This window comes from Pleurodeles waltl, chromosome 2_2 (genome assembly GCF_031143425.1).
Source record: "Pleurodeles waltl isolate 20211129_DDA chromosome 2_2, aPleWal1.hap1.20221129, whole genome shotgun sequence".
Classification (NCBI taxonomy): Eukaryota; Metazoa; Chordata; class Amphibia; order Caudata; family Salamandridae; genus Pleurodeles; species Pleurodeles waltl.
In genome coordinates this window covers 512,558,765-512,580,978 of record NC_090439.1, presented here as the reverse complement: position 1 = coordinate 512,580,978, position 22,214 = coordinate 512,558,765, and the positions used below count along the sequence as shown (strand labels likewise).

The 22,214-nt window shown below is 43.8% G+C and overlaps 1 protein-coding gene across 3 annotated transcripts in view; it reads right to left on the bottom strand.

The window, feature by feature from the left end:
- The window catches only part of TTC39C (tetratricopeptide repeat domain 39C), a 449,102-nt gene that overhangs the window by 55,706 nt on the left and 371,182 nt on the right, over positions 1-22,214 (bottom strand). For all 3 annotated transcript variants that reach the window (XM_069220027.1, XM_069220029.1, XM_069220030.1), the window contains 2 exons: positions 15,677-15,786; positions 5,019-5,142 (listed from right to left, as the gene is read on the bottom strand). In XM_069220027.1, coding sequence (XP_069076128.1) covers positions 5,019-5,142; positions 15,677-15,786 — 234 coding nt within the window. The remainder of the gene's footprint in view (positions 1-5,018; positions 5,143-15,676; positions 15,787-22,214) is intronic.

Genomic DNA, 22,214 nt, shown 5'->3' with positions numbered 1-22,214 from the left:
CCCTCCTTGAGAACCCGAATGTCCAAAAAATAGTGTTACTATATAAAGGTGCACTGTTCCAAAGATAGGTAAAGAAGAGGTTGAAAAACAGGGAGAACCTGTGTTCTCAAGAGCAGCAAGAGCCCTCAAGCATTACTACATAATTGACTTATAGCACCCGTATCGTGTACTATTGTATTTTTTTAGTCACCATCTCAGAACTCGGCTGAGAGCCCCCATTTTGGGGTGCCCACTAGGCATTGCAGCGCCGGCCTAGTGAGGAGCAACTCCCGATGATGATACCAGTCATCCAGAGTGATGCTTGAGGGCTCTTGCTCCTGAGAACACAGGTTCTCCCTGTTTTTCAACCTCTTCTTTACCTATCTTTGGAACAGTGCACCTTTATATAGTGACTATTATAGGGAGACTGTGCACTGGACCAGTAATACTCCCAGTCCCTCTTTCTTTGTTAGTGATTCAAAAAATAGTGTTGTCTGAATGTATGGAAGGACGCCCACGTAGCTGCCTGGCAAAAGTCTAGGACAGGGACTTTGTGTTCTAATGCAGTGGTTACAGCTTTGGTTGTGGTAGAATGAGCACACAGTCTGTCTAGAATCTGCTTTTTAGCCACTGAGTTTCAGAACTTTATGCAGAGCACGATCTGGCAGAGGATGGTTCTCTTATATACTGCATTACATTTTTTTGCTCCAGAGATCCCAAAAAGAGATGACCATCCAATCAGTGTCCTTTGGTATGATCTATGTAGACGCTCAGCCCCTTCCTTGGATCCAAGCAATGGAGTGCCTCCTTTCAAAAATCACATCACAACCGGTGACTTAAACAAGAAGAGTTGATCTGGGAACCATAAAAGGCCAAAAGATAATCATTAACTGTGCACAAAGCAAAGCCTTGCTGGCAAGAGACAAAACAAACAGAACATCAGATAAGTTATCCTGGAGGGAGTCAATCTGGCGTGTGTAACTCCAAGCCACAAATGTTTGCTGAGGACAGCCGTGTACAGTTTTAGCTGAGGGACGCCTGATTTCAAAGATGACATCAACCACCTCTGGAGGAAGGTTGAAGCTATTCAGCTGTTGTAACTCAGCCTCCAAGCATGAAGGTTGAGACTACAAAGGGCTAGGTGCAAAACCCTGCCCTCTTGAAGTGATAGCAGCTTCTCCAGTAGGGGGAACCTGATCGATGGTCATATGCTCAAGCCCAGGAGCTCTGGATGTAATACTCTGTGCCCAGAGCCACTAGAATAACTTGCCAAGTGTGTCCTGATCTGTTTGAGAACCCGGGCAAGAGTGGCATCAGTGGGAAGGCATACAGGAGTCTCGAATTCCACTCAAATCAGAATGTGCCTAAGAGCATGAGATGCCTTGAAAACTCCAACGCACAGAAAATCTGACACTGCATGTTCTCAGCAGAGGTAAATAGACTGAGTCAAGTTTCTACATATTCATGAAAGAGAGCTTGCACCACCTCTGGGTGTAACTGCCATTTTTGAACTGCTAGGTGCCGATGGCTGAGCTCATTTGCCCTGTCATTCAAAGATCCTGCCACATGGTACACTACCAGGAAAAATGCTTGGCCATTCATTTCAAGAGGTGCAAGGCCTACTTGGACAGGGTTCACGACCTCACCCGCCCTGTGTGCTGCAGCATCACATGACGGTGGTGTTGTCCACGAGCGTGTGTTCTAGCTTCCACTTGATGGACAGCAGGAAGTCTTTCAACAACAAGTGGATGGCCCTAAGCTCCAGAAGGCTGATGCGGATCAGGGACTCTGCCGGAGACCAGAGACCTCTAATCTCCATCTCTTTCAGGTGGCTGCCGCAGCCCAGAAGTAGTGCATTGGCTACCACTGTCAGCTCTGGTTGGGAAGGGGAGAGACCTCGGCCGTTGACCCAATCGAAGTCCAGCAAACACCACAGTACATCTTTTGCAGCCTCATCTGAAATCTGAACGTGGTTGGAGACTGCCCCTTGATGTTGGGCCCATTAGGATTTCAGATCCACTGCAGAGTGACATATACCACCTGGCGTACTCGACCAGCAGGATACAGTAGAACATCAGAGCACATCTTCAACAGCCGATCATCAAGGTTAGGGGAAGACTGGTACCCCAGACCTCTAAAGATCAGATGCCACCACCATCACTTCCATGAACTCCCAAGGTGCACTAGTGAGATCAAAGGGGAGAACAGTACACTGGAAATGTTCCTGCCCCACCACAAACCAAAGGTAGTATTAATGAGCCTGCAGGATGGGGTATATGAAAATAGGCATCCTGCAGGTCCAATGCCATCATTCAGTCTCTAGGGTTGAGTGCAAACGAGACTGGGGTCAGGGTGAGCATCTTGAATTTCTCCTTTCAGAGAAAGGCTTTGAGAGAGCCCAGGTCTAATAAAGGCCGAAGGGCACCACAAAGTAGCAGGAATAACAACCACGCCCTACATCTGGTGCCAGCACCATCTCTACAGCTGCTCTTCCCAAAAGGGCTTGCATTTACTGCCACAAAATGGGGAGATGGTCCTCAGCCCATTGTCGAGGGGATAATGTAAGTTGTGGCAGGGAAAGAATTGAATGGGAGAGTATATCCTCTGCAGGACCCACTTGCCCGAAGTGAACTCCTGCCAACCCAGAAATAATCGCAGGATTCTGGCTCCCACTAGGTGATTGTGACCCGTCAAGGGCACCCAAAAAAGATTTGGCAGGTGCTGCTGCTTGGTGTGGAATGGTTAGGAGGGAGTGAAGGATGGGGTTGTGGAGTGGGCCGCACATTGACCTTGGCTGTGTGGGTGGTGGGCACCTGGGCTGTGAACACAAATACACGGGATCCCCTGAGGGCGATAGGCTGACGTTTAGGGGTGCCTTGTCCAAAACTGCAAAAGACGCAAAGGAACTGGTGCAGTTACCAAGGAGGGGCAGAGAGTCCCAGAGAGCAATAAGTATACCTACCCTTTTTAAGTTGTTCAAGAGCAGAAGCAGCCTTGTCCCCAAATAAGCGTCAAAGGGCATAACCATCAAGGAGGACTGGACATTGTCAGAGAACCCAGTTAATTGCAGCCATGCTTAGCGGCGAATGGCAACACTGGTGCCAATAGCTCGCTCAATGGAATCTGTAGTGTGCAAGCCACAACAAATGGTGAACTTGGTTGCATCACAACCATCCTGTTTTGCTTGAACTAGGGCAGGGCAAAGGTCTTCAGGCACACCAGGGAGGACTTGTACCACCAAATCAAAAAGGGCATGGGAGCAGTGCCCACAACAAGCTGCTGGTCTTGACAGAGTGGAAAGCCAGGCTGGTGGAGGAAAAGACTCTCTTGCTGAATGTATCCACTCTCTTAGATTAATGGTATGTAACATGTTCGGTTTATACCGATTTGTGGAGGCCTGAACCACAAGGCTGTTGTGTGAAGGGGCTATGACAGTAAGGCAGGATTGTCTGAAGTAGGAAGATGAGGCCTGGCAATTTGACAGTTGATGGGGGCTCAGAGCAAGGATTGGCCTAGGCCCCTGATAAAGTGTTTATAAGTGCCTCATTAAATGGAGAAGAGGCTCAGTAGAAATCTGTCCTTGTTAAGGACCTCAGGTAAGAGCATTGGTTTTACCTTCCATGGTGGGAAGCTGGAGGTCAAGAACATTGGTGCCTTATGCAAAACTACAGGATAGGAAGCTGATTTCTCTGTGGCAAGCCTGGGAGGTGACAAAACAAGAGCTGTCTCTGGAGAAGTAATGAGGCCACCAGCCTCTTGCAAGTCCTTGTACCAGACGTCACAGACGCCAGAATCAGTGCCAAAGAGGGAGTGCAAAGTGGGGTGCCTCTGCCCAGGGGTTGGTAAATCCAATGGAGGAAGAGGCACCTTAGAGTCAGGTGTGACTTCGGATCACCAAAGACTTGACGTTGGAGAGAACTACTGAGTCCTCCTGCTCTGGCTTCGATGGCATAGGCGTTGAGGAACCCCTGGCCTGGCACAGGTCTTGGGGCCGGAAAGGGGATCGACAGTGGAGCTGGAAGCAAGATGGGCACGGAGGGTTCAACTGGCTCTGAGGGAAGACCCACTGGTGGTACTCCAGATGGAGGCCTCATGGCTCTTTGGGGCACGGATCCAATCCAGAGGCAGTCTCCAGGGGTCTAAAGAGCCAGAGCAAGGCTGTGCAGAACTCTTCAATCTGAAGCGCAGTGGCACTTTAATCTGGTAACTCAGGCTGTGCCGGCACAAGTTGCAGGATTGGCTGCCCTTCGCTTGCTCAGGCAAATGCTAGTGGCAGGAGGGAGAAGAATCTGCTTTGACTTCTTATAGTTTTTTTTTAGATTGATCAGAAGACTTGGAGTGCAAGCAGTTCCAACAACTCTTGAACCAGGTTTGAGATAGAGAATAAACTTTGGACGCGGACCATGACTTGGATTGTCCTCTACGCGTTAGCTTCTTATGCTTAGCAACACAGAGCATTGTTTCTCGTCCCAGATGGCTTTTAAGTTCATTGACGTAGAAACGGTGCAGACCTTAGTTTTGTGACTTGACCCCAGGCACCAGAAGCATGCCTGGTGGGGATCTGTCAGAGACACTTGGAACCTGTAGTTTTTAGAGGTGACATCACATGCACACTGCAGAACTTAAGGTACAATGTCTCTGAGAGACACAAAGGGAGCTTCAGATCAGCCTCTGGTGTGCGGGAAGAAAGGAACTGTTTTCAGCACGTGGGGGTGGCTCCTATTTAGGCCTCGCATGCCATTTCCAAAGCAATGTGGCAGCAGTGTGGAGGACCAGGGAATGACCTTCCAGCATGCAGCGGTACTGCTGAAACGTTACAGGGTCCAGTTTGATGCCTTGGGAATATTCAAAATGTGAGTCTAGACTCCTTTACAAAAGGCTAGCTGGAAAGGTAAGGTGGACTAAGTCTGTAAATCTTATAAAAAATGTTTGCTTTTATATGCTTCTCCAGGTCTTGCATGAACACCACAATCAGAACATATATTAAATACATCTATTTTTAGGCAGGGAATGAATAAAGTTACTGATTAATGTGGTACCTTGACTCATATGCTGCAGGTTCGAGAGGGAACAATTCGGAAGAGCTTTCCACAAGTACAGCACTTCAATGGCAGCCAGCACACACAATTCTTTGGTTGGAATTTGCTTCCTAAATTTATCAGCCTGCAAACATTATAAAAAAAGAATTATGATAGGAATAAAAATAAGCATCCATCTATCTGACGTAGTACTGTTGCCTTGGTTTGAAGGAATGAAAAGGCTCTAGTCCTACAGGGAAAAGTTTTAAAACTACACAAATGGTTCCCCAGTATTGTCTATCAATATTATGCAATATTATGTAGCTCTCAAGCATCATTTTTGTAGGTTGGTTCAGTTTGTCCTTACCTATGGGAACACAAGACAACTTCCATTTGTATTCATTTTGTAATGTAATAAAACCTGACACATTTGCTTCATCAGATTTCTATCAAACATTGTATAACTCATTAGACCTGTGCTTCCCAAACATTTTAGAACCACAACCCAATTTTTAGAACAAGCTTTTGCGACCACCTAAGTTTAACAGAAAGGTGATAGGGCGATTTTTGAAATGTAATAACAGCAACTGTTTCTAAATGTCACAGCCTTGACCACAACATCCATTATCGGACTGTGGCTAAGATATTGATCTGCCTATCAAAGTGGTAGATGGAGAAGTGCACTGGAGTCTAGAGAAATTATTTTCATAGTTGGGTGCTGTTCTGTGACATCCTTTCATTAAAATCATAAGGCTCATGAAAAATCTAGGTGTTGATACCAGTGATTTCAGCAAACTTGAAAGTCCGCTTCAGTCAGAGTATGGGTTAAGGTATTCTCGTTCACCATATACTTACTCCATTCAAGCAGCAAGTCTAGATTTAAAGGAACTACAACTATACAGGTCCATGTGAGAAAAAAGAGGCATGTCAAAGCAGCTGATATTAAAGTCTCACTTGACCTAAGCAAGTGCTCCTGCCACCTATATTTCGGCCTGATCGCATAAGGGAATGCGTTGATTTCTGTTCAAAGATTTGACATGGCTATAAGTCTCCTCCTTAGCAATAATTTATATTGCAGCAGTGCACACACCATATATTTCTGTAAGATAAAGCTCAAATTACGTGTGTTTTTTTCAAATATAAATGCGGAGCTACAATTAACAACAAACACTGGCCAACCAATAAATCATTATGTAGATGTACTACATGCATGTGTGCTAAAAATGGCAAAGGTGCTATTTTTTTATTTACTGATTCAAGATGGATCGGTAAGTAAAAACAAATAAATAGAAGTAGGGTAACAATCACCTTTAAGGCAGACAGGCAAGCAGCACTTTGCTGCCTGGTACTCCAAAAAAATAAAAAAAATGAATAGATAAAAAAAATACATACATCAATAAATAAAATGATAAACTAAACAAAGCCCATGGGAGGGGACAGCAGCTAGGAGCAGGAGGGGGCAGTAATGGAAATCAGGTGGCGGCAATGAGGAGCTGAAGTGTCAGAGGAGAAAAAACAGAACTGGAGGGAGAACCACACCAGTAAGAAAGCAACACGAGGGAGAAGCACACATGAGGATTGCACCAAAAGGGCCAGTAGGGGAGAGTGGGGAGGCATGGGAAAGAGAAGTACACAAGGGAGACAGCAGGAAAACACATTCACTCTCATGGAGAGCGACATTAAAATGAAAAATGCAGTTCCTGAAAAGTAAGCAGTGAAAGAACACAAGTAAAGAGACAAGGTTTTGAGGGGGAAGAAGGCAAGCACACACAAGGCAACACATGAATAGCAGGCCAATATTAGTGACAATGAAGCCAACCAACGGTAGGCAATGGGGTGGAACTCTAAATCCACTGTAAGTTCACAGAAGGTCTTTCGCAAGTAGGCGGCTTGTGCTGTCTGGAAGGTTCGATCTGAAAACCAAAGTAGAACATAACAGTGCAGTGTGGGCTACTTGTGCCTATCATCTGACAACATGCAAGATCTGGAGTGACAATGACCTCCAAGTCCCTTTTCTTATGGTAAGATTTTATCCGCATAGGCAGGAGTTACATTCAATTTTATGCACAACAATTTAGCTTTAAAGATCAGTGAACAATCACACGTTTAAAAAAAATGCTGGAATTTTCTACATATTGCTCATCTTCACTAGCTCTTTTTAACAATAACTACAACGCAATTAATGGTGAAAGCCAGTTTCACCACAGTGGAGTACTTCAGTGTGGATTATAAGAGAGAACTATCTCAGTTTAATTGCTCAGTTAAGATTTTGGTTTTTGCTGTCACACTACAATACAAGCCATGTCAGTAACACAGAAAAAGTCATAGGAAGATAAATGTTTTCTCTGCTGGACTTTTTGATTATGTGATTTCCCCTGTCTTTTTGCTTCTGACCTTCTGTTTTTGATCCTGTGCTGAATTTCGTTTTTGCTGGCTTTAGGTCTCTGGGCACTTTTCCACTGCTAACCAAAGCTAAAGTGGAAGTGCTCTTTGTCAAACTGTATTGGTGATTGGTGTATCCATGATTGATATATATAATTCACTAGTAAGTCCCTAGTAAAGTGCACTGTGTGCCCAGGGCCTGTAAATCAAATGCTACTAGTGGGCCTGAAACACTGATGGTGCCACCCACGAATAGCCCTGTAAACATGTCTCAGACTTGCCACTGCAGTGCCTGTGTGTGCAGTCAAACTGCTATTTCGACCTGGCAAGTGCAACCACCTGCCAAGCCCAAACCTTCACTCTTACTACATGTAAGTCACCCCTAAAGTAGCATCAAGGCAGCCCCACGGGCAGATGCAGTGAATTTAAAAGGTAGGGCATATACTGGTGTACTTTACATGTCCTGATAGTGAAATACGGCTAAATCTGGTTTTCAATATGGCAAGGCCTATCTCTCCGATAGGGCACCATGGGGATTGCCTTGAAAATGCTTTCAAGTGTAATTTCCCATTGGGAGCAGATAGAGAAATGGAGTTTGGGGATCTCAGAACTCATAATTTAAAAATACATCTTTTGGTGAAGTTGATTTTTGAACTGTGAGTTTGAAATTGCTGCTTTTAGAAAGTGGGCATTTTCTAGCTCAACCATTCTGTGCCTCTGCCTGTCTGCTGAATACACATCTGGATCAGGATGACAGTTGGGCTGTTTGTGATTCTTTCTAGACAGTCACACAAATGGAGCTGAGGTGTGCCCTGCATATCCTGATAGGTCTTCCTGAGCTAGAGTGGGGGGAGAAGCTGACACTTGCCCATAAATAGGGTTGTGCCTGTCCTCACACATAGCAGTCCCCAACTCCCTGGAGTGTGTCTCGGGCCAGAGCAGTAAAAGGCAAGGTCTTGTGCATTACAAAGACTTCTCTGAACTTTGCCTACTTCAAAGGCAGAAACTGATGTAAGTAAAGGACCTCTGACACCACATAGTTAGAATCCTTCTGGACTTAAGAAAATCTGCCTGGAAGAAGAGCTGGATACTGTAGGAGGGACAGCCACTTTGCCTGTTGCTTGTTCTGCTGGCCTGCTTCTTCTGTCCTGATAGTGAAAGGACTGGACTTGGCTTTCTAAATCCTGCTTCCAAAGGTTAAGTCCGAGGGTTGGACTTAGCTTGCTTCCTGTTAAGAAGTCCAAGGGACATCAGACTTCATCTGCCAGTGCCTGGGCTTTTCTGCTGAGTCCTAATTTGCCAAGCGGTGCCACCACCAGTCCCTGGGCCCTTGGAAGTGCAAGATGGTGATCTGAAATCAATGAAGCGCCTATCTTGCACTGAAGAATCGACATAGCGCCTGCAGAATCAATGCAGCGCCTGTTTCATTGCAGTTCCATCAATACGGAGCATCTGAATTTTCCACGCATCGTACCTGTGAGCCAATTTTTCATCAACCCAACACACCAGTGAGGAACCGAGGCTGTGTGTCTGGAAATCAACATATCACCTTTCCTGCAAGAAAATAATTGACGTATCACCTCCCCTGCCAGTAAGGAACCAATGCATCGTCTCACCTGCAAGGAAAGAATCACTGCATCACCTCCCCTGCGCTGTAAGGAACCAACACAACGCTTTGCTTTTCCGGCACCTCACCTCCCCTGTGGCCTGCATCGTCTTTGTTTTTAATGCATCCCAGGTACTTTGTGCTAAAGAGATCCATCCATTGATTCCTATGGATTAAGACTTGCTTAAACTTTTAAAAAATATATATCTTGACTTGTGAGCATTGGATTTTTGTTGTTTTGGTCTTGTTTTACTCAGATAAATATTGGCTATTTTTCTAAATGGGTGTGGAATCCTTTAGTAGTATTTGCACTGTGTTATTGTGCGTGCATGTGTGTGTGTGTGTGTGTGTGTGTGTACAAATGCTTTATACATTGCCTCTCAAATAAGACTAACTGCTTGAGCCAGGCTACCAAGGGGGTGAACATGGGTTACCTTAGCTGGGTGACTCCATTACCCTGACTAAAGTGAGGGTCCCTACTTGGACAGGGTGCAAACCACTGCCAACAAGAGATCCCATTTCTAACAGTGCTAACTGATTACTATTCCAAATGGATTTATTATTAATTTGTAGAAGCAGCCAACACACAGTCATTTGTTTTCTAGAAGACATTTTTTCTTCAAAAGGATTGCTCAAAGAAATAGTAATGGACAATGGGACTCATTTTGTTTTAATGAAATGAAAACCTTTCCTACCAAACATGATCTTAAACATCTTCAGGCAGCGTTGTACAACCCTTCTGCCAATGGATTGGTACAGAGAGTGAATCAGTTTCTTTAAGAAGGTATTAAGTTTCCTCTCTCCTCTGTCATTGATGTAATGACATTTTTGAAAGACAAAATCAATGCATATCACTCTGCACCACAGTCCACGACAAGCATCTCTCCTCTTGAATTGTTAAAGGAGAGGAAGTGCAGATCAAGAGGTTTTGCCTAATTGGTTAGACTCTGTGTGTAACTATAGACCTAAGCATTTATATTGGGTACCTTCATTGTAGGAAAGGATACAACCAAAACAGATAAAACAAAAACAGTTGTATTATTTCACCAAACATGTCGGTGAAAGACATTTTGATGTCAGCAACTGGGTACTTATCAAAAAACTCTCAAAAGCTAGAAAGGGGAATCCCAATACACCTCTCCTTTTAGGATTGAACGTGTTTCCAATAATGCTGTTCTTCTATGTGGTAAGGGTTGATGGAATAAAAGTAGACTAGTGCCTATTTCTGATGCACAGGTGAAAATATACAATAGAAAAAGTACACCACTTGATGATTATTCTATTGTTTATAAAGTTGACAATTAAAAAAAGATAGCAATTCCACAATATCTGCTTCTAATGTTAATGTTCCTTGTGCCAGTGTCTCTAGGGCACTGGATGTCAAAAAAACACTCAAATGTTGCAAAACAATGCTACAGACATGGATGTAAATTATTTTTTTCCAGCTTATTCTTCTTTACACGAACCGGCTGTTGATAAAAGAGTTTACAAATTGCCTTTAAAGCTTTCAGACTATGACTTAAGTTAATTCCGTTTACGTAAGGGAGATAGTGTAATGTGTTCTTTTATGTAAATACATTTGTATGTCATACCTTGTGTTCTATACTTACATCATAGCATTCCAATGTTATGATGAGAGCTCATTCTATTTGTCTCAGAATATTCACCCCAGGTTGCTAGTCAGTTGTTAACTGCCTTCTCATCTGGGCAGGAAGTGATGGCCGTAGTTCTTCACAGTAATTGGTCTCAATCAATAATTATCTACATTCATTTGCCAATTCCATAAAGATGTCTTTATTGGTCTACCCAAATACCACATCTCCTGGTGTCATAAGTTCTCTATAGAAGCAGATTGATGCTCCTCTCATAGACTCACTTTCACTTTTGTGTTAATGTTATCATCTCTCGTGGAAGAGAACCTTTAATTGCAGCTTAGCTATACATCCTGACGTATTTCACTTTCAATATGGTCAGGAACACATTCTGAAATCTAGTGGCCATGAACTGCCACCTTCTGAACTGGGCTGGGATGTCACTTTTGTGTTAATGTTATCATCTCTCGTGGAAGAGAACCTTTAATTGCAGCTTAGCTATACATCCTGACGTATTTCACTTTCAATATGGTCAGGAACACATTCTGAAATCTAGTGGCCATGAACTGCCACCTTCTGAACTGGGCTGGGATGCCCTGATTAAAATCCTTACCCTTGCCCTCTCCCACAAGCTCACCAATGACTGGGCGAAAAAGATGAAAATGGCATTCAACAAACTGTCAGTGAAGCAGAAGGTTGAACACAAGCCAATCGAAGTAGAAGCAGCAGCTGTTATCTCGAGAAGTCCACCCCAGGGGACAAACTCAAAGCCACTCACCCAGGATGATGCAGGGAGAGATCTAATTGGCTGCTGTGGGTTCTTGTCACACCCCCCTCAGAAGTGCTGGGCCAGGGACAAGACCATCTCCGTTTGCCAAAGCCGAACCACGTTGGCAAGGTCTGCGGGAGCAGATGCAGAGCATCTATGCAGCGAGGGTGTGGCATCTATAGACAACAAGGGCTGCATGCCATCATGCACATTTACAGCCCCGAACCTGCAGTCAGGATGACACCATTCCAGGGTTACAGAGAAGATGACAACAAATTATTCCTCATCTAGTATGCCCTCAGCTGTCACAATGACTGCAGCCTACATGGTCGACAGACCAGGTCACAATAGGTGAGACACCAGTAATGTCCTTCATCAATAAAAGCGCATCGGTGAACATCACCAGGAGGACCCGATTCCAAGCACTGCAATCTCGTCCTGACCTGCTACCCATGACAGACAAGATAGTTGCATATGGGGGCACTCAATCCTTCTCACTAGAAGGGATGTTACATTGCACGGTCATGCATGGGGAGAGGCGGTGTGTGCCACCACATTCTTTGTCACCCCTGAAGCCACTGAGATGCTTATCATCTGTGACACAGCCGAGAAACTCTAGCTCATTACGTTTGCAGCTACTGTAGATGATGGTAGTATAGGCTGCAACCTGGGCTAATTTCCTCATCTCTTCAAAGGGTTTGGCCGACTGAGAGGGCCCCAGTGTAATTCCACATAGACGCGTCAGTAAAACCAGTGGCTCTGTGCCATACAGGAGTTCCACTGCACGTTCGCCCTGCGGTTGGAAGATGAATTGCAGAGACTAGAAGACGCTGGAGTGATCAAGAAGGTCTCCAACCTGAACCCATCAGTTTTGCCGATGTCACTTACAAATATGCCAAAACAGGCTGGCAGCATCCAAATCTGCATCGACATGTGACTACACAACAAGGCCATCAGAAGAGAACAGCAAATCACTCCTACCATCGATGACCTGATCACAGACCTCAGGGGCTCACTGTCAACTGCAAACTAGACCTAATTTCAGGATACTACCGGCTTGAATTCAAGGAAGACTGCCAATACATAACCACCTTCTTGACCCATGTTGGCCTTTGCTTCTATTAGTGACTCAATTCTGGAATATCATCAGCAGGGTAAGTGCTACAAAATGCCTTACAGGAGTCCTCTCTGGGCTGGATGGAGTAATTAATGTCACTGACGACATTCCCATTTCTTGCCCCCACCATCGAAGGTCACCAGGCCTGACTAAAGGCTGCCCTACGGCGGATCAGTGATGCAGGGCTGATACTCAACCAATAGTTCCTGCAACAGGAGCTAGAATTCTATGGGGACATCTTCCAGGCAAAAAATCTGAGTTGACCTAGAGGGAGAGGCCGATATAAAAGAAGAAACAACCCCAACACCTCCCTCAGAAATATGGAGTTTCCTCGAATTAGAGACCTATTGCAGGGATAAACCCCCCAACCTGGTGACCTTGGCAGGCCCCTTCAGATGTCTAATGAAGTTGGGACCAAGCATTCCAAGCCATTATGGAGGCACTCCTACAAAACACTTTAGTGGCATACTTTGACCTGGCCAAGAGTCCGGAGTTTGCTGTGAATGAAAGCCTAATTGGACTGGGTGCAGTGCTCCTGTAGAAAACCGATGTGGGTACCAATTGTATTTGCCAGCAGGGTCTCACAGAAGCTGAAAAGATATACGACCACAATGAAAAAGAAGCACTTGCGATCAAGTGTGTTTGCAGTCATTTCCATTTATAATTGTATGGTCGACCAATGAGGGTGGTAACAGACCACAAACCATTGATATCACTGTATGTGGGTACGACCCCCCTCCCTATGCATTGGAAAATGGGCTCTACGGTTCCAGAAATACCAACTGTCTGTTGGGTACCACGGGATATCTTTCGAGCCACTTCAGGCCACCACTGGAGAAAGAACAGGACCCCATAGTTGGGGCAGATGACTACTTTCACTGGGTGGAGAGTGGATACCCCAACAAGATGCAGTTGACCAAAATCCCTGAAGTGAGGAAGTCTGATCAAAGCCCCATGAAAACAATAGTGGTAACCCCGTCAAATAAGTGGCAGGAATTTCTCAAAAACATTAATGAACACGACAACATCTACCAGTGCGAACTAAACATGCTTACAAATTTTAAGAACAAACTCAGTAAGCGACCAGGGGATACCCCTCAGAAGCCTTTGAATCGTAATCCCATGACAGATGAGACACCGGACACTAAACGCGGCACACACTGGACATCGAAGAGCAATGAAGACCAAGACATGGCTGAGGCAGAAGGTCTGGTTCCTGGCAATGGGCATGGACACTGATGAACTGGTGGCCAGGTGTCACTGGTACCAAGTCAGCAGGGCTCCAGACAGGCCAGCTTAGATCACTATAGAGTCCCAGGGACAACTTCTGGATCAACATCGGTATGGCCTTCTGGCAGCTGTCCAATGGATGCCACATGAAAGTCATGTCAGACTCCGATTCCAAGTTCCTCTTCAGTGAAGGCACCAATAAGCACGAATTTTGATCACAACAGACGCACACTGGACTAAATATTTGCAGGTTTTGGAATCATCTTAACATTAAAAAGTGACAACTGCCCTCCCTTCAAAGGCCAGGAGTTTGGAGAATTCACGGATGCGCTGGCCATCAAGCACAGAAAGGTGATGCTTTGCAGGTCACAGGCCAACGGAGAGGTAAGAGGCTGATGAGAACACTCAATAAGACCCTACAGTTTGGGATGGAACAACAAGGCAAAATGGAAGGTGTCCTCCACAGGAACCTGGGAGCGTATTGATGCACCCCACGCTGCACCAGTAACAGAGCACTAGTTGTCTTGTTTGGGAGAGCCATCAAGGACGTCATCTTTCATACGGGCTCATGGTCTCCAGAGCCCTCAGACAAATGAGCCAGCCAGCACTGCAGAGAACAAACGAACGCCAAGAGCAGTAAGATCCAAGAGCCAAGGAATCTGGCATCCAAGTTGGCAGTTGGGTGCTGATACACAACCAGCAAACTGGGGTGGGGAACACTGCCCCCCTTTTGAAAGCCACACCCTTCGAGTAACTCTTAAGAAGGGCACAATCACAGCAATGAGAGGACACCAACGAGTCACAAGAAATGTATCCCTGTTCACAAAATGGCACCCATGTCAGCCTGAAATGGGGGGCAAGCAACACTGTACCCTCCGGACTGTAACCAACTGAGTGAATCGGACCTCTTGGTAATCCTAGAAGCCCACGCAGACTCTGGCAAAGAAATTACATCTAACAGCCCATGGAAGATCATCGGAGTGACGCCACAGTACAGGCACCCCATCATCCCAAGAGAAGACGTCCCCATATCACCTCAGGTCCCAGAGGCAAGAGGACTATACCTGTAAATAGTTAAGACCAGACCAAATTTCAGCTGCCTCTTTGGCAAAGACCGAAACGAAACTCAATACCATTTCGATTGGTTTCATTGTTTAACGATTTGGAACGTTTGGGGGGAATGTAATCTGCAGTAGGGCACGTCTCCCAGCAACACACGCATACTGATCCCTGCTGCAGGGTAAAGGAAGATAATATAGAGAAAGTCGCCGGAAACGCGCATGGGCGGAGGCTGAGCAGTATATATAGTATCCAGAGAGTGCTGCATCCTTTATTTTGCCTGTTGGGAGCCCCGTATCAGCCATCCACACGGCATATAGGATGACACGTTTTTAATGCCTGCTTGGCAACCTTGTTTAGTTTTTCAGTAACAAACTCCAAAAGCGGAAGTTGTTATTGAAAAAAAAAAATGTAATGGGGGTTTCCTGCCTGCACATTGTGGTCATTAACTAATTTCCTTGCCCCCACATCCAACACACACTAAAGAATGGCCATAGATCCAAAGCCGATAAAAAAAACAAACGACTGGCTAAAAAGAGTTGACCAAATGCCTACTTTTTGAGTACTGGGAACAAAGGGTATTGCAGACATTTGTGCTTCCAAGGCACACCTACAAAATAATATTGTGATTAAAAAAGAGGATTACAAATACTTCAGATGTGTTTATAAAAGAACAACCATTAAAAACGTGTTTAAAGAATAAATTCGTGAAAAGAACAAATATCTGCACAAAAATACTACTTCGACATCTAGTTTGGATAGTGAGAGGAGAAGCGAAAGTTAAGTGGGAGTGGACGTGTTATTATTTGTGTTAGCACATTCCAGGATGGTTCTCCCCAAACCCTCTACATTGGGGAAAAAATAAGTTTATATAAAAACACACATACTGACATAACAGGCATTGAAAGAAAAAATAACACAAACCTTTTTCACTGAGAATTGCTCAATCTGGTTGTTTTTCCTTTTAAATAGCGTGTGGACTTCCTTAAATACAATCTGTGCCTCGCTTACGTCACCAGTAGCTCCTCGGCACACTGTAAAATGAGGATAAGATGTAAGTCATGCTCCATTTACAATAGCTATGTGTTTCATGAGATGAAAATACATAATCTAATAATGTTATTACAAACGCCTTTCTATGACCCACAGACATTTACGAGGTCATGCACTGTTGACGTAAATGGGAAATTCTGCCATTCGGAGATGCATCGTTAGGGGTGGCTACTGAGAGCTTTAGGTACACAAAAGACCGTATGTTCTAAATTCTGTTTAACAAGTTATAATAAGAAGTAGTAGTGACAGACAGCGAGCCTTGGGCCACCCCCTTCCAACCATTAGCTTTATGTATATTTAATGCTTTGAATTGCTTGGCTAGGTTATCCATCAAACCCAACATGCTTTGAAGATGTTACATTTGTGTTACCATTCTGATTGGTGATGGGGAATCAAGTAATCCTTGTCTGATGTGTTTACTTTTTTGTACATATAAGTTATGATTTGTGGCTGTTTTGTTTATTAAGTTTATGTGGTATGGATGCTCTACTCCACCATAAAGAAACGGTGCTATTCACTAATCCTAATAGCAAGTTCATCTGTGATATCAAGATTTGTTAGACTGAAGGCTTTTTTTTTTTTTAAACAATTGAAAGACGCGTGCAGGTAGGCTTTTTTAAATGATGCAACGAAAATACTATACCTTTATCAAAAGTATTTACTATACAATATTTTTTCAGTGTATACTCTAACTGCAGTTTATGGAATTCTTGTACCTCCCCCACTCTACCCCTCCAGGCGCCAAACAGGATCTGGATCTTTTCACAGAAATACCTTCTGCCCATAAGCAGGTGGCACCATCGGATTCTGCAACAACCTCACACTACCTCCGGAAGTGACGGGCGGCGCCCTATGTAGGTCCACCCCTGCACACTGACATTTTTCTTTTCAATCTCTTCTGCTCTCCGATGATGGACAACAGTGACTGATTTGAAAAGATAACAGTGTGCAGATCCCTAACTTGGGATACAGTTTTCGATGTCTAAAATCCACTCACAGAATGGGAAGAAGGAAGTGCAGAACAGAGATGCAGGAAGGCAGTGCCAGAGAGCAAACATTATTAATAAAAAATGAGCCACTAAAACATAATGTGTAATAACATGAATTAAAAGGCCTAACTGAAAACATGTGCTAGAAAAATGAACGTGAGTTCACTGAAACATTTTGAAAGTTTTGTTTATTAAACATCATGTGTGACTTGCACATTGGATTTTTTCTGTATTGTTCTTGCTCTACTTGTCATATTTACTCGAGATAATAATTGTAAGTTTTAACAATGGGCTTTAGAGCTCAATGTCATGTTCTTTTTTGTTTTTTACACTGTAATATTTTCATGGAAACTGCTGACCGGAGACCAGAGAGGTGTGACAACGTGACTCAATCCTAGATGGGAGTGCACAGAGAAGAGATACTTCTGAGGCACAGTTAACCTTGATTGGCTGTCAATACCCTATGGTCTTGTTCAATAGAAGCTGAGTTAGTAACTTTTGGGACTTTAATATAGCAACGTTTTAGGTGATGTAAGTCAGTTTTTAGATTCTGTTTAGCTGTTGTTCAGTTCTGTTTAGATATTATTCAACTTTTGTCTATGATTCTAACAGTTCAGATACATTAGGCCCAACAATACTGAACTGTTGTTTCATTCACATTCCTGATGCTGACTAATGAAGACCTGATGCTCTAGTGCTCTGCTGAGGAAGATCCTGCCGACTGCTGTTTCATTGCAAGGTATAACCAATGTGCATTTTGCTTTTCTTTCCACGGTTTTCTCCCTTAGAAAATCCAACCGCTTATTTTTGGTTAGCACCATAGTTAGATATTTTCCAAATAAATTTTTGTCCTGTTTTATTTTTGCATGAAGCCCACACATGCTTATCAAATTAGAGTAATAGCTAGGGATGCCTGATCCAAATGTGATTTGCCTAATGATTGTGATTAATTCATCTGCATAATTAAATGTATACTGTTTCTATTTTTCACTTAATTCTGTTTTAATTCTCTATTGTTCTCTTGGATTGTCTAATGATACCTGCTTTAGCTAGACTGAGATTCTTTTGATGCTTTGGATGGCCTGTATTTTTTCTGTATTTTTATCATTTGGTCTTATGCATGATCTACATGAACTTAGCATTGTTAATTTGAGGGCAATAAATGTCTAAACTTTACTAAACTGGTGTGCTTAAATTACTGAATCATTATCCATTATCGCATATTTTGATTGTTTGATGGCTATTGATTCTCATTGTTTAATTTGATGATCTCATACTCCCGTGAGTCAAAAGATTGGAGTCGACCTCTGAGGGTAGTAGATGTCACTGCCCTCTTACGTCTCACCTTATCATAATGATATAAAATAAATGAGGTCACACAACCACAACAGTGAAGAATCTATGGTTAGATACACCAGAAAGAGAGTTAACAACAGTAAGTAACTTGTTCTACTGGGAGATAATTTTAACCGTAGATTTCTTACTTTGTGAATCATTACAAAAGCAATGCACGCTCCAAGGAGGTAGGTCTGAGAAGTGGATTTACAATAAGAAGTCCTGCAGGACTCAGTGGGCAAAATTACCCTCTCTGCACACTCAATACTCAGTAAGCTTGGAAAAAGTAAGGAGAAGTGCGCATGTGGCTGTCTGGCAGGTATCCAAAACACGAACTCCCAGGGAGCTAGAGCTGCAGTGGCATCCTTAAATCTGGTGGAATGAGCCCTAAGGCCCTCAGGGGATCCTTTTTCGTCAAGGCATACACAGTTTGAGGCAGAGAACTATCTGTTGCAATAATGTCTGATTTTGGCCCACATTTCCTTCCTTTGCACCAGTTAACTAACAAATACTTGAACATCTACAGAGTACTACTTAGTCCTGTTGAAATAGAAGGGAAAAAAATGCCACAGGTCCCAGCATTCAAACTTTTGTCCAAAGCACCAGCTAGTAAGGGAAAAAGGTAGTGTACAGAAGCTGAACTGACAAGGCCTGTAGCCCTCTGATGCAATCTGCAGCAGTGATGGCAATAAGAAACACTTTCTTCAAGATCAAGAGCCCTAGACCGCAGACGTGGAGAGGTTTGGAAAGGAGCACACCGCAGGAAAGTTGTCTCACTGAGGCACAGTAAAGGGAACATGGGAAAGATATGTGAAAGCTTTTAAAAGAAACACAACACAGTGGGTGACTCGAATAATGAAGGTTAACCAGTCAAATGATAAATGGCCAAAAAGGCCTAAAAGTAAATTTTATCTATGCCACAGCAATACCTTGCTGGGCCAAAGACAGACCATCAGCCTGAAGATATAAAGACCTGGTAGACAGCCATAAGTATATAATTATATCCAGCACTTATGATATAAGATTGAAACCAGACGAATAGATGAAGAACTCCTCCCTACTGCTGGGACAGCAGATCATCCTGAGAAGGAAGTCAACACAGCGGGCATATGATCAGGGTCAGATCTGGGTACTTTACCCCCTACCTCCCAGCCAAATCCAAGACTATCCACATGAGCTGTGCTCAGTCCTTCATGACATTCAACACCCACAGGATCAGATGTGGGGGCTTGGGCTGCAAACGAAAAACTAAACCATCTCCATCAAGCCACAGTCATGTGAGCGCATTGCTATAGGACTGAAACATGCTCAAGCTTCAGCGACTAATAATTAAGGATGTTTTTCAGAGCTCAGCTCCAAATGGCATGGGAAATCTAGAAAGTAAGACATGATGTTCTTGTTTTGGCATTTGTAAGAGCTTCTCAAAGTTGCATCTACAGTGGGAAGTGTGCACTGTTTAACAAATGTTATCAGTGTAACAGAAGGAATTGTTACAAGTATAATGAATGTACACCAGTTTGTCCTGCCTGAGAATGGAACTTCAAATTTCAAATTCAGTATCTATATTCAGCCATCCATGGCCATAAAAGAGACAATAAAATAGTCACAGGCTAAATATAAAATTACACAAGAAAAACTTCTAAATTAATCAGACACAATAAATCTCGAGTTGACTAGCGAGGTGGCCCTCAAACCGTTGAGACCACCCATCAGTATGTAAAACAACAAGTAAAAAACCTATGATAAATCAACAAAGATTAAAATGCAAGATACACAAAACAAAGTGCAATAAATAACTGTTGCATGACCAAGCCAGGACAATTACCCCTCCATACCTTTCCTGGCTTGGACTGCTGATTTAAGGAATGAGGACACCCTAAAACAGATGTCTGGGGTATTTAATAACTGCAGACATAACAAAGCCTCTCTAAATCTTCGAAAACCCAGTGATTTTAAAAGAGGTTTAAGGAATAAACTGCAAGGATGGCTAAAGTCAGTGCAAAAGAACGTAGTGGACGAGCAACTGAGCAGACACCCCATCACAGGTACAGAGCGGCACCAATTCCTCAAAGGCACCAAACTGACTCCCAGGACACAGGAGCCACCAAACCGAGCCAGCTCTGAAACTAAAGCAAAGGGACCTCTCCCAATGTGTGAGTTCTAGCATGAGGTAAAATGCAGGGCCCACAGTGGCAAAAAACATATAATAGGCATGCACAGTGTTCTTTGCTAGACTGGTTTGCAACCTTATTTCCACCCAAAAACCCAAAAAGTATTCTTTACCCTAAGTTTCTCTTCCTTCTTAATGCTCAGGGGGGACATGTATACAGAGTACAACCCCAACGCCTCAAACGTTTTGGCGATATAGCTCAGCCAAGGAATGGCATTCCCTCTGTACAATCTGAGGCAGTCCTGTATTACGTCTCTGGAAAATTGTGCTCTCTAATTCACCCATATGCTAACCTGCAGAAATAGTGGGGCCAACTGAACTCTATCTTCGGCATAAAGCTGTTTAAGCTTTGCATAGATGAAGTAACTAAGGGCAGTCGACAGCAGCTGCAGCAGCCTCCGATAGATATGGTTTTCTTCACGCTGGAGATTGGAACTGTTGTGATAACCCCACATCTCAGACCCGTACACTGCAGCAGAAACTCACTGTGCATTATAGATCTTTAGCAAAGGGGCAACTGTCCCTTTTCCTCTTGCTCTATGAAGATTGAAAATAGCACTGGCTGCCCTACTAAGCTTTAGGCTTGAGCTAATCAACTGCGACTGCCAAGAGCCTGAACGACTAAAAACAACACCCTGGTAGCTGAAATCTTCTGCGCTGTGCAATGACTGACCCTGTATGGTAAGACTACTGATATCCAAGCTTCCTAGGCCGCAAGCCATGACCTGGGATTTCTCATAATTTGTAAGCAGGTCAAGGTTACCCATAAATTGTGCAAAGCGGTCCAAAAGTGCACGTAAAGCTTTGGGAGTCCAGGTCAATAAGACCGCGTCATCCGCATATACCAATGCGGGCACCTGAGTGCCGGCTATTCTTGGGGTATCGACTGGGGAAGCAATTAGGTAGGGACAGAGCTTGTTAATGAATAAATGAAAAGCAGGGGTGCCAAAATACAACCTTGATATACCCCACATTTCAACCCGAATACAGGGGACAATTCACCATTTGGGCTCAGGCGTACCTCGGCTTCCACATCGGTATGCAGATTATACAAGAAAATCACGAGAGATACCTATACACCCATATCTAATAACCTCAGCCACAGCTTGACCCTATTGACCGAGTCAAAGGTTGCTGACAGGTGCATAAAGGCCAGTTACAGAGGACTACGCCTTGCATGGGTATCCTTCTTAACAATCAAGCTCAAGTTGAGGCACTGCTCAGGATGGAACCCAAATTGATAGAGTGCGAGAATATCTCGATCCTGTGCCCAGTCCACAAGCCAGTTATAAATCACCCTGCTATTAAACTTAGCTGTGCTATTATTTATCGATATCGGCCTGTAACACTTGGGGGACATACAGTCAACCTTTTTAAAAATAGGCGTGATAATCAAGAGCTTCCAAGAATTATGGGTGTCCAAATTTGCAACAGCTTCTCAAAGTTGCATCTACAGTGGGAAGAGTGCACTGTTTAACAAATGTCAAGTTGTCACACATATAATGAATGTACATCTGTTTGTCCTGCATGAGAACAGAACTTATTGGGTACCTTTTCATTGGTGAACAAGGGTATAACTAACCTGTGGTTAGAGTTTTTTGTAAAACATCTCATTGGAGCTCCTATGTCATGCAGCTGCATAACACTTTGCTCTCAAAGAATGATCCTGCTAATTCATTTTATTTACGCTTCAGTCGTTGACAAAGAGGCATGGTGAAATGCATGCAGGAGGTTGGAGACCCATCAAATATGGAACATGTCTCCTAGAGATCTAAGAGAGGTAAACACCAGAGCGCACGCTCTGGGCACTGAGCATTTTTAATGGTGGTAAAAAAAAAACTAAATTAAGGGTGTACTAAAATGGCCGAATATGTCCCATGCCATCTCCAGGTACAGACTGCACTTGTGGATGCCT